The 13,164-nt window shown below is 31.8% G+C and overlaps 1 protein-coding gene across 5 annotated transcripts in view; it reads left to right on the top strand.

Moving 5' to 3' along the window:
- LOC123015345 (potassium voltage-gated channel protein Shaker) overlaps positions 1-13,164 on the top strand; it is a 126,827-nt gene that overhangs the window by 72,799 nt on the left and 40,864 nt on the right. The window contains exon 1 of one of the 5 annotated variants that reach the window (XM_044415061.1): positions 10,831-11,014. The exons of the other annotated variants lie outside the window; for them this stretch is intronic. Within the exon in view, the coding sequence (XP_044270996.1) occupies positions 10,989-11,014 (26 nt within the window). The 5' untranslated portion in view covers positions 10,831-10,988. Of the gene's footprint in view, positions 1-10,830; positions 11,015-13,164 lie in introns of those variants that run through there. 5 annotated transcript variants of the gene reach the window in all.

Here is a 13,164-nt window from a genome sequence, read left to right as displayed (position 1 = left end):
AATGCTGGTCTTAAGGGAGGTCAGTGGGAATATCGTTGCAAAAAAAGTAGAAAGCTTTACACGCGAAAATCTGTAATAACTTTGTCTTTAAAGCTCTTTTTCGTCCCTCATTCGCACACATGTGCTGGATTTGTTTTATGTCTGTTATTGTCAGGACATAACCTTATTACAAGATTTCACTATCAGATAAAAAAATCAACAAAATATTAGCTTCTATACCTGAATTAGAAGAAGTGTGAACTAATTATGTGCTTTCATTTTTGATTGTTTAGAAAGAGGTAATAATGATACAATATGTAGCCACTATAATATGATACAAACTAATTTCACAACACAATGTCATTTTATGCCGGCTATTATGATATGAATAATACTCTTTTGTACCAAAGGCTTTTTATTATATAGATTGGCATTTGTTCTAAATGTCAATTATTATTATTATTTATATTTATATTGTTGCAACTTATTTATTAATAAAGATATCTTTTGCCAAGATTTGATTAGTATCTGGATGTCTGGATGTTAACACCATCTAATAAAAATCTAGTTTAAAGCAAATACAAATGAAGAACTTTTGACACCAAAAACCCAATTCACTAGTCACACGTAGAGAACACTAAGAGAGCGGTTGTCTTTTTTAATAACATTTTACATTTTGCGAGAACCTTTTTATGACCAGGGAAATTCACAGAGCAATCATCCATATTGTCTTCTGTCACATAAACGTCAAGAAAGTTTTCTCAGACACTCAAGCATTTTTTATAACTTTATCAATCATTTCAAAGAATAACTGACTTATAGAATCAAATTTGAAAAATAACAAAGAATTTTCTAAACATTGCTATTACATTTGAGAATGTGACTACAGATGTCATGGTGACTGTGTAAATCTGATACCCGAATCAAAGAATTTAAAGACTATCGAAAATGTAATTCCGAGTGTAATTCCGATCGGTTCTGTGTTTTGATGAATTGTTTATTTTTTACGGTAGACTTTAAATTCTGGAGAAAAACGCGAGTAAAGTTTTGAAACATTTGAAACATAGTATATTACGTTATTAAGAGTAAAAGTGATAGTTTATGTGGCGAAGCTGAACTAGCTAAGCCACATAAACTCACTTTTACTCCAAATCTTTTATATAAAGAGGCTTGTCCTGACTGACGTATCAACCTACAACCGCTCGAGATAGAATTTTGAAATTTTTACAGTAGATACCTTTTATAACACGCATCCACTAGGAAAGGATTTTTGGAACATTAACCTCTAAGGCGGTTAAATGGGGAAGTGAATTTGAAGGTTTAAAGTTATATCCATGAAAATTGGTACTTAGGCTTTCGGTTAAAAAGAAAAAAATACGTATTTTAGGATTCTTAGAAATTCAACCCCCAAGGGGGTTGAACAAGGGTAAAAGTCGTAAAATATCCGATTTTTTTTAAGTTAAATCTATAAAAATTGATATTTGGGCTTTCAGTTGAAAACAAAAATACGTGTTTTAGGATTTTGGAAAATTTCATCCCGAAAGGGATCAAACAGGAAATGAAAATTTATATAAATATTTATAAATTCGTTATTCTTGAAGTTATATTTATAAAAATTGGGATTTAGACTTTAGGTTAAAAATGAAGAAAGATGTGTTTTAGGATTTTTTAAAATTCTATCTCCATGGGGGTTAAACAGGGATGACAGTTTATATTAAAATTTGTCATTTTTAATGTTAAATCCTTGAAAATTGGTATTTAGACATTCGGTTAAAAATACGTGTTTCAGAATTTTTGGAAATTCTACTCCCAACGGTGTTGAACAATAGTAAAATTTCGTATTTTTTTAAAATTCAATTCCATACACATTGGTATTCGGATTTTTAATTAAAAATCACGTGTTTCAGGATTTTAGAAAATTCCATCTCCAAGGGGGTCAAATAGGGGATGAAAGTTTGCATAAATATATATATACAGGCTGCGCCAAAACTCGCGCCCCAGAGAAAATTTTCAAGTAAGGTAAGATACCAGGAACATGAAAAAAATGTTTAAAAAATTCTATCTGTCAAAAAATTTTGATATTTATTTTTTGACATTTGACATTTTTTATATCTATTTAATGATACTGATGATCTTATATATGTTTTTTTACAATTATATAGTAAAGGGACAAAAATTTTGCCAATAAAAGCCACAAATAACATTGAACAGACTTACAATTTAGGATACAGCTTCCTTGTTTTCTTTTTTAATAGCCTATACCAAAAAAACTTGGAAAATTATTTTTCCAACAGAAATAAATTGAGTCAAAATGCAAACTTTAAACCTTCATAACTTAGAAATTTTTATAGATAAAATTTTTTTAACATTTTTTCCATATTCCTGGTATCTTACCTTATATGGCATTTTTCTCTGGGGCGCGAGTTTTGGCGCACCCTGTATATATAAATTCGTCATTTTTGAAGATATATTCATGAAAATTAAAATTTCAATTTTCAGTTAAAAATGAAGAAAAGGTGTTTTAGTAGGATTTTTGAAAATTCCACCGCCAAGGGGGTTAAACAGGGATGACATTTTGTATTAAAATTTGTCATTTTTTGAAGTTGTACCCTTGAAAATTGATATTTGAGCTTTCGGTTAAAAATAGGGCAACACGTGATTTAGAATTTTTGGAAATTCCACTCCAAGGGGGTTAAAGAGGGGATGAAAATTTGTTTCAAAATTTGTTATTGTTTAGTTATATCCATGAAAATTCGTCCATTTTGATATTACATCCATAAAAATTGTTATTGGGGCTTTGTATTAAAAATAAACAAAAGCAAGTTTTAAGAATTATCTTGATACAAGTTAGCGTTACAAAATCTAAGAGATGGTTTAAGTTTAAAGCAATTTTTTTGACTACAGAGTGTTTTACAATGTGTAGTAGATGTTGAAATCATGAACTTTACAACCCCCAAAAATTCAGTCCCTTTAAAAATAATTTGAAATTATTGAAAATAAAAGTATAAAACAATGCTCATATTCAAGCCAGAGAAAACTGTTTGATTGTCACAGGAGTTATATGATCAAAAACAGACGCATCAAGCCGATTACCGATACAAACACTTTCACATTCATAATAAAAAAATAGAAACAACGATACAGAGGCCAATACACAAAAAGCACAAACACGTTTTTTGTCGAATGCTTATGACAACGTTTATTTCCAATTCAGTAAAATAAAAATACCCACGTCATTTTCCATTTAGACTCCATTTACGTAATCTGGCATGCAGACACATTGCTCGTTGAAGTTATTACTATGCTTTGTGAGCCACCTTGTACATCACCGATTACATGGCAACTACTTATTTATAAGATGAGAAATTCTAACGATATCATACATAAAAAGCTATGAAAATTTGTCTTTTGTTTTTGGCAAATATCAATTTTGGCTGTCCGGAGTCGATCAAAAACACAGTTTTTGCGGACAAATTGTTGCTGTTTTGTTGCCCGGACGAGGCGAAGCCGAGTCTGAAATAGCAGATGAATTCACAAAAACTTTTTTGTTAAAGCTCTCCAAACCACATTCAAACCTTTTATTAGCTATGATTAATGTGATCAGATCAAATATTTCTCGAAAACAGAAAACTTTAGATTTTAAATTACCATGCCACCACAGTAACCAGACTGTTGTTTTTTTATCTAAAATAATAACTATTTTAGATATTTTATTATTGAGTCCGAAAAAGACTATTTTTGAAAAAGCATAAAAAATAACTTATTAAATTAATATTTAATTAATATTATTTTTTTTAATACACAGGGTGTTTCATACAGTTTTACGAGGCTTGCGCCTAATGAACGCACCCAAATATACAAAAGTCACAAAACACTAGATACAAAAAATACACATTTAATTATTTAACTTTTGGAAACCCATGACAGTAGTGTCAAACTAATTACTGTTTCATTAATGGTCATAAACTGCAGTTTTTCAGAAATAATTATCATTTGTTCTATCAAGATACGGCATGAATACGATTCTAGTTTATCTATCGGGTGTTTCAAAAATGTCTGGCATAATTTTAACCACGAATACCCCTTTACAAATGAGAATAGAGAGCACTGAATTTATTGACCTAACTCAAAAAATAGAAAAATTACAGCTTTCCAAAAATCGGTATGGAAAATGATTTTTTGGAAATATTTTTGTTATCGTTTATCCGATTATTATGAAACTTTGCATGTCAAGGGACAAAAAGACACTCTTTGATATGGTGTAAACGGAAGTCTTGTAAAAGCTAAAGATTTCCGGTGACAATGGGACCCTTCCAGTTTTTGGGTCATAACTCTTTTTTTCAGCCTATTAACAGATATTTTTGATGCCAAAAATCAAAAGCCCGATCATTTTTCCATAAAAAAGTACTGTTGTTAATATCGGTAAAATGTACCGTTCTCGAGTTATTTCGGTTTAAACGAAACTCTACACCGCGCTGCAAAATCAAAAAGTATGAATTTTGAGCGTATCCTTACCTTGGAAACAATCCACTACGAATGACATAGCTGTCAATGCTGTGACATCTAATGTCAATTTTATTTAATCCAAAGTAAAATTTGATTATTTCTTGATGATCACAGTAAAACACACGATTATGTGTTGGAAGAAACAATTCATAAGCTGGCATTAACCATCCCGGCCATCACAACATGATCTGAGAATACACCACGGAAATTTTCACACCGTAAAACGATTTTCCCTCCAAATTGTTGTTTTTTCTTCGTATTTCATTATTTGCATTATTAAACTATAAACCAAATGAAACATTAAAACGACCAAACCAAGAACATAACCTCAACTTTAAAATACTGAAACTGTAATAATTACAAAAATAACCTTGCAAACCATTTGAAGTAGCATAATATGGTAATTTGTTGTTGTTAAAGCTTGTAAAGAATGAGGCACGTTTAATGTTTATCTACATTTTTTTTAAATTACAAGAACGTCAAGAACCAACATCGCCGACTCCATTCATACTAGCGTAATTTTTTCATTTGTCCGTTCTAATTTTCTAGATAAAATTTTAATTTGCCATTGCATATTCGTAACTTGTTCACACGAAAATAAATTTACTTGCGAGGATTGTGATATTTTTGATTCGTAGTGTAAAGGGAAACAATTTGGAGAAGCTTCTTGGTCAGTACCACCGAGATTAACAGGATTCTTAAAATTGCAAAAGAATATGAAATAGGACAATTATCTTACAGGTAAGGACAGGAAAGGCACAGCATCTTTGCTTAATTTATGAGAACGTCCTGTACTTGAGCTACAAATATATTTGTTCTCAAAATGTTCGCAACAAATTACCGTGTAATCTGAAATTAGTTTTGCATCTGAAACCATCAAAATAATGTCAGTATAAAAGATAAACATTTACTTAAGAGCGTTTACGAAGATAGAATAAATAACTAACCATATTTTTCTTTTAATATTTCGATCCATTGTCGACGCATTTTAAAATTACTGGGAATTTGAAACAATGGTCCATTCGATTTCCACAAATGAAACACTTTTGCCCATTATAATTTTTAAGATGCAGCAAAAATGTCGAATGTCGATGAAAAATTGAAAAATGAATCCTTTTAACTGTCAAACATGACAAGATGAGACCTAATCTCTAAATTTTATTTTAATTTTAATCTACTGATGTCGCTAGTAGAGGAACGTTTCATGGATTGCTTTCTAGGCCCGCAAATTTGATGCTTATGGAAAGGCCGTATACGCTAGTATGAATGGAGTCGGCGATGTTGGTTCTTGACGTTCTTGTAATTTAAAAAAAATGTAGATAAACATTAAACGTGCCTCATTCTTTACAAGCTTTAACAACAACAAATTACCATATTATGCTACTTCAAATGGTTTGCAAGGTTATTTTTGTAATTATTACAGTTTCAGTATTTTAAAGTTGAGGTTATGTTCTTGGTTTGGTCGTTTTAATGTTTCATTTGGTTTATAGTTTAATAATGCAAATAATGAAATACGAAGAAAAAACAACAATTTGGAGGGAAAATCGTTTTACGGTGTGAAAATTTCCGTGGTGTATTCTCAGATCATGTTGTGATGGCCGGGATGGTTAATGCCAGCTTATGCATTGTTTCTTCCAACACATAATCGTGTATTTTACTATGATCATCAAGAAATAATCAAATTTTACTTTGGATTAAATAAAATTGACATTAGATGTCACAGCATTGACAGCTATGTCAGTCGTAGTGGATTGTTTCCAAGGTAAGGATACGCTCAAAATTCATACTTTTTGATTTTGCAGCGCAGCGCAGCGCGTTGTAGAGTTTTGTTTAAACCAAAATAACTCGAGAACGGTACATTTTAGCTATATTAACAAAAGTACTTTTTTTATGAAAAAATGATCGGGCTTTTGATTTTTGGCATCAAAAATACTGTTAATAGGCTGAAAAAAAGAGCTATGACCCAAAAACTGGAAGGGTCCCAATGTCACCGGAAATCTATAGCTTTTACAAGACTTCTGTTTTCACCATATCAAAGAGTGTCTTTTTGTCCCTTGACATGCAAAGTTTCATAATCATTGGATAAACAATAACAAAAATATTTCCAAAAAAATGATTTTCCATACCGATTTTTGTAAAGCTGTAATTTTTCTACTTTTTGAGTTAGGTCAGTAAATACTGTGCTCACTATTCTCATTTATAGAGGGGTATTCGTGGTTAAAATTATGCCACACATTTTTGAAACACGCGATATATTAATCACTAAATAACTAAAAATGTTGAAATTTTTGAAAGGGTGAACAAACTAGAGAAGATTATCTGATTTTTCAAAATTTGTAATCGAGTTCGTATCGGAATATGTATTATTGATTGCATCTCACAGGCACAGGCCTGTGAAACACTCTATACAGAATTTTTTCAACCACTGTTGAAGTCGTAGATTGTAACTCAAAGTTTGGACAATTTGAAAAACACTTTAAATGACATTAAAGAGAACGATCCTGCTGAAAGAGTAGCTTTTCGCCCTATCTTATTTTTTGTTTAGCATTATGGTCTATTACAATAATTTTAATATTGAAAATATTTCCATTGACAAAATTGAGAATTCACAAAATTTCAATCATATTTTTAACACTGAAAACTTTTCAACATACAAATTCATTTGTCTTTTTGAAAGTGTCGTGATAAAACATTATCTGACAATTTTCTTTAAGTGCATCCAGTTTGTAATTTACGTCGGCTTCTTCTAAACAAATAACTTCCAAACCGCAGCTTATTTAGAAACTCATCAGCAAATAGTATTTAAGTCCTTTCAAAGTTTCCCTTTTTGCATCTCCTGCTGAAAGCCAACTGCTGTCATCCGTCAATGGTATGATTTGGCGTAAACATGAATGAAAATCAGCACATATATCACCGTGGATGATGTTGACCGGGTCGCAGGAGCGTCGAATGAGCGCCGCCGTTCCTGCGGCGGCAGCAGGAGAACAGTGGCGCGCGCATTATACTTCTCTTGTCATGGACCGGCAGTATCGTCTGGCGGTCCGCGCGCGTATATTTGCACCAAACTCTCACGTGGTTGCTGTCATTGTCATTTACCACCCCGTCTCCAACCACACCTCCCCATGGCTTGAGTTGACCATATTCGCACACCCAGCACGAGTGACTGTTGTGTCCAGTTGTGTCGTTATTCCCGAAAATTGTTGCATTTTGGCCCAAACTTACCGTGAAACCCTTTCACTTATAGGTAATAGAACCGCTTAGCTAATTTGCAATTGTTTGTGCACTTAACCCCGGATTTTTAATTAAAATAATGACATTGTCGCGATCGTGCACAAGTTTTTCTCTAGAGAAGAGGCTCACTTATTTAATTGCATTCTGTAATTAACGGCCGTTGGCTTCGAACAAATCGTAAATGCTGCGAAAATAAGACGCCTTAAATTATTTTTAACGCCTCACACCTGGCGCGGTCTTTTTTAATTGAAAAGTTGCTCCAACTATTTGGACATTGCATCGAAGTAACTTTCCCATCGATCTTTAGGAATCCTCCAATTTATAAAACCCTTTACAAATTTTCCCCTATATAATGTTGTTTTCTGTCAAACATGATAAATAGCTAGTTAAGCTATAAACTTTTATAAAAGTGCCATCAACCACTTTGCAAATGTAACATAAGCTTTGTTGGTCAAGCTTTTATTGTGATCGAACTTTTATAATTAAACCATACAAACGGTTTACTTCAAACTAAGCATTTCTTTTATAACAATTAGCCCAACTTTATGAAGTTATGTAATGTCACGTTCGGAGATGCGATATTCGATTTAACTTCAAAAGTTTTGATTTTGTTATTTGTTCCAGGATTTTTGTCTTTCTGGTCGAACATTTCTATAACAAGTTCATCGATTAACTGTAAACTTAATATCAAACAAGTTAAGAGTTAATATGCAAAAGTTTTTGTTAATAAGCAAACAAAAATTTGCTACTTTCATCCAATTTTTGGTTCAAACAGCAAAAATTTAATTAAAATGAGAAAACAAGGATTTAGTTTAAAACTGATAAAAGTGTTTATGATATAAATATACTAAACATAGTTTGAGGGATTATCATGTCTTCTCATGACTTGCAACAACTGCAAAAACTATAGTGTCACAAAATTAAATAATATCTTTAATTTTTTTAAAGAAAAAAGGTATAGATACATTTAAAGTTTTAAGCTCCCAAGACTTTCAGCAGTAGATAAAACGTTCTTGGTATTTATTTATATTTTTTAAAAAGACATATTTTGTCAACACTTTTATCTATTTTTGCTAATGTAATTTAAATAGTAAGAAATATATGAAGACAAAGTTAGTATCTATAGAACTATTTCTTCTCTACATTACTGTTTTAAAAATAGCTATATTTCTATCAAAGTTCAGCACTGGACGGAAGACAATCACATATTGTATCAGAAAACGTAATATTCTTCCCACAAACTCTGTGATTTATTGCGAGCCCAGTTATCACATCATGATGTGTATAGGCAGGCACACGTCAAATAAGGAAGACGACATTTTGGCAATTATTTTTGTTAAAGTTTAGCGACGATTGCTTTTGTTATTTTCAGTTGGGCAAATTTATTGAAAGTTTTTCGCAGTTATTTGTTCAACGTTAAACTCTCCAAATTCGCATTGGTCACGTTTGTAATTGAAATCGTCAACAGTGGAAATTTTATTGACATTTTTATTTATCGATTCGGGCCTAATGAATGTCACTTTTATTTATTAATTCTGTTAACTTCACAGACGTTTGAATTATATTTATTATTAAACGCGGATGGACAAACGAATGTGGCGACTAAAATAGTACACATACATTCATTATTTGCCGACAATAACATGAAGGCTTTTCCTCGTAAAATTCGAAGTTACGCTTCGCACATCCAGCTTTTTGTTCTAGTCATTACTGTAATTATGTGGCTGAAAACCGCAAACCAATTCACTCTGAAATTTTCCATAAAATGATGCTGCGTTTTTGAACGAATGTATACATCGGTATTTAAGAAAATCATGAGGACTTCTTCACACATGTTTTACGACTGACATTAAACTTATTGCAACCTGCGAACTAAATTCAAATCTTGAGATCTGTGTCAAATTGGAAAAAAAACGTATGAAAACATCATAAACTGCTTTTATTTCCAAGTAAACAAGCGTATGAATTTTTTAAAATTTAAGTATATTTCAGCACAAAGAAATTATTTTTGATGGAATGTGTTTTTTATTTGATCTCATCAATCACCTTGAGTAAGTATTTATTGGGAGGATTGTTAAAAATAATTATTTTACGGTTTATCAAATTTTATTAATACATATTTAAACTGAGGTAGAAAGTAACTAATGTATTTGAAAATGTATTAAATGAAACAAGTTGTAACATTAATTTCACATTAAATAATTATTTAAAATGAATTACCGGGGACAGTGCCAAAGCACGTTAATTACCTGTGTTTGTGACTAGTATAATTTGTTTTACCAATTTTAAATCTACTAAGTTTAAAATATACAAAAATAAGTTTTTATCTCAGTTTTTATTTATTTAGGGTTTATTTTTATTTCCGTGGGTGCTGAAATAAATCTGTCCAAATGCTTCTTACATCTAAGCGAACATTTTAAAATATTTGTAAATATGAATCACTTTAATTTTTTCTTTGACACACAAAATATTGGAAACCGTATTGTGTTTGTCACTGTTGAAATTATTCTTGGATCAGTTATTTTCTGAAAGCCATTCCAATTTACGCCAATTCATCTTAAAATAACTCATTACTTTTTAATGTGTAAAACTATTTCGTTGCTAAATGAAGCAACAGTTTGCAATTCTCAAACGAGAAATTGATGATAATGGTTTTCGTATTATCGGAAAATAAAGATTAACCTACTTAGTCTCAAAATAACTGATCAGACTTGTTAAAAAGGATGCACCCTTCAGCTTTTATTTATGAGCGATGTAATATAAGTTGAAAGCTTTGTAAGTTTCACGGTAGAGGCAAGTGTTAATTTTAGTCCCATTTCGATTACATCTGCTATTGATATCAGACTGTAGTGGCCTGCCAAGTTGTTAAAATTCTGTGGGTCCGATTCATCACCATTGCAGACGTCTGCTGAATTCAGATAATTTCTAATGGATTTCGAAATTCTAGTAATCGGCAGCCTAGCTCACGAAACAATGTAGTGAGTAGTTTTGGGTCACAGACATATGCGTGTGGTCAACTCGAGACTTCCAACAATCTGTCGAAATCTTTCCCAAAAATAAAATAATCGCGATTTTGTAGGAGTCGAAAACAAACAAATTATGATGACTGTGTCGTAAAATGCAGACGTAATCACAAAAGCGCGTATTGTTTTGGTGCTGCAGCAAAATGGTAAACAGGTGTATTTTATACACCATTTGGATTTTTAGTGGCGGATCTCACATTTCTTAAAAGGTGCTTGTCTTGAGTGATCCAAACAGCCTACTCATGAGACATGCAGATGATATTAGTCGCAGGAGGGTAAGTCTTGACGTGTTTATTATTAGATTAGAAAGTGCAAGAATAGAATTAGGAGCTACAAGTGACTGGAAGTAGTTTACGTAGTTGTTGACACGGCGGGAGGGGTACTCAAAAATAACACACTTGAGGTCAGCTGTTCAGTTCTTTGATCTCCAGTGTACGCACATTCACGCGCAATAACATTGCATGAATCGATATTTTTACTCGTTACGTTCTAACCAGCAATTAGCTAATTGATACTAGAATTGATCGATGTTGTATCTTGAAAAAAAATATAAACTTAACTAAAGCCACAATTCGCAAATTTTCTCCGCAAAACCCTAATGAGAAAGTTTCTGGACCGTCATACTCATAACCATAAAGAGAGCTTGAATTCACAAAACTCTTCATGAAATTTGCAACTCGGAAGTAGATAACACATTACGAAAGTCTTGATCGTAAAATTACCAACAACAAACATTAATCATTTCAAAAAAAACCCTGACCCCATTTAGCAGTGAGTGTCATTTGAAATGATTGTTTTTCGGTTTACCGAATTGAAATTCGGTATTCTTCCGACATGTTCTTAATTTAAACCATACGATGGATTTCAGGAGCTTTCGACTCATCGTACTACGCCCTTACCGGGCAAACACCATTTCCAAACAATACGACGATTAAAGCTCCTCGTACGGTGAACTTGTGTTGTCTTTATTGCTCGTCTAGTATTCGAGATTACCTTTTTTGAGTGTAATGTAACAGTGTTGAGAAGGTTACTTTCTTGACGACTGATTGGGAAAACGATTATTAATTGTCAACCATCTTTCCTAATCATCCATAAATCCGTGATTTATGTTCCCAGTTCATTTAAAAAGCACAAATTGATAATAACGAACTTTCGTCGTTATTGCGAAAACTTTTCAAACATCAAAACTTGACTCAAAGATTTTTATTAATCTTTTCCTGAAGCTTGTCAATAGACTTTCCGGGATTCTCTTGCCGTCATAAGCTTGTAGCTGGTTTATTTTTTATTTTATCACACTATAATTTTATTGTTAATTTTAATATCTCAGGCAAAACGCTACATTAAATTAAGTTTATAACAGTCATAAAATCTAATATAGTCTTTCACTGAGTTGCAACAGAGTGAATCTTGAAAAGTGTGTTACTATAATAAAATTCTAGAATTAGAACTTTCTTAAGCCACAATTATAATTAGTTTAACCCAGAAGTATAGAACATTTCGTTAAACTCGTATTAGTGGCTTTGATTTTAATTAGGTAAATGAATATCATTTTAATAGCCTTAATACAATTATCTCAAATGGGTTTTGGTTTACTGGCAATAGTACTAAAATGGTTCTATTATTTTTTATTTATTTTAAAATAATATTCAGGTTTGTATATATTTCCACATTTGAATTCAAATTCGTTAATGATTGGATTTTTATATTTGTTTTTGATTTCAGGTAAGTCCACATTTCTTCATCTCGGACTGCCAGGTTTAGTAAGTACACAGTTAAAATTTAAAACTTATTTTATGAATAACTGAAAGCCTACGACTGGAAACATCTGCAAAAACTGCTTAATATTATATATTCAGTTTTGTGATCAAACAAAGCGAAAAAACTCTTTATAAGAAAGTGCCATAAATCCTTTTAAATCGAGACACATCTTGTCGCAAACTGAGAGCATCGTAACATATTTTTCCGCAGATAGTTGGCACGCTTTGACCTCGATTGGGGTGGTCCCAGAAATGCATCAATTAAAATTTTGCTTTTGTAATCTTGGTGAGTTAATAAATTTTGTTACCAGAAAAATTTAATAGTGTCGTCTGGCACGTCATGTGTTTACTTTTTCTCTAGTATGTATTATTTTTATAGCAAATAAATTAATTCGAGCTATAAAGTCTATATTTAGACGAGTGTACATATGAATTCAACACGTTGAAAACTTTTATTTAGTTTTTAACAAATAGTTTGAATTTCTTTTATTTGTACTCGTATCAGTATAACGTCTGGAAATCTCTCAAGCTTCCTTTGTAGAATAGAATGACCCTAGGCACGTAATTTTCTTTAACACAATGCCCAGGAACAGAGCATCAAATATTGGTAAATTGCATTCGCGAGCTAAAGTGTCATTTTATTGCCTTGTTATGTCAGTTGTGAAAAT

Source organism: Tribolium madens, unplaced genomic scaffold (genome assembly GCF_015345945.1).
Source record: "Tribolium madens isolate multiple individuals breed KSU strain unplaced genomic scaffold, Tmad_KSU_1.1 Scaffold_97;HRSCAF=244;Tcas5.2_LG3a, whole genome shotgun sequence".
In the NCBI taxonomy this organism is placed as follows: domain Eukaryota; kingdom Metazoa; phylum Arthropoda; class Insecta; order Coleoptera; family Tenebrionidae; genus Tribolium; species Tribolium madens.
This window is presented reverse-complemented; position numbering and strand designations above follow the sequence as displayed.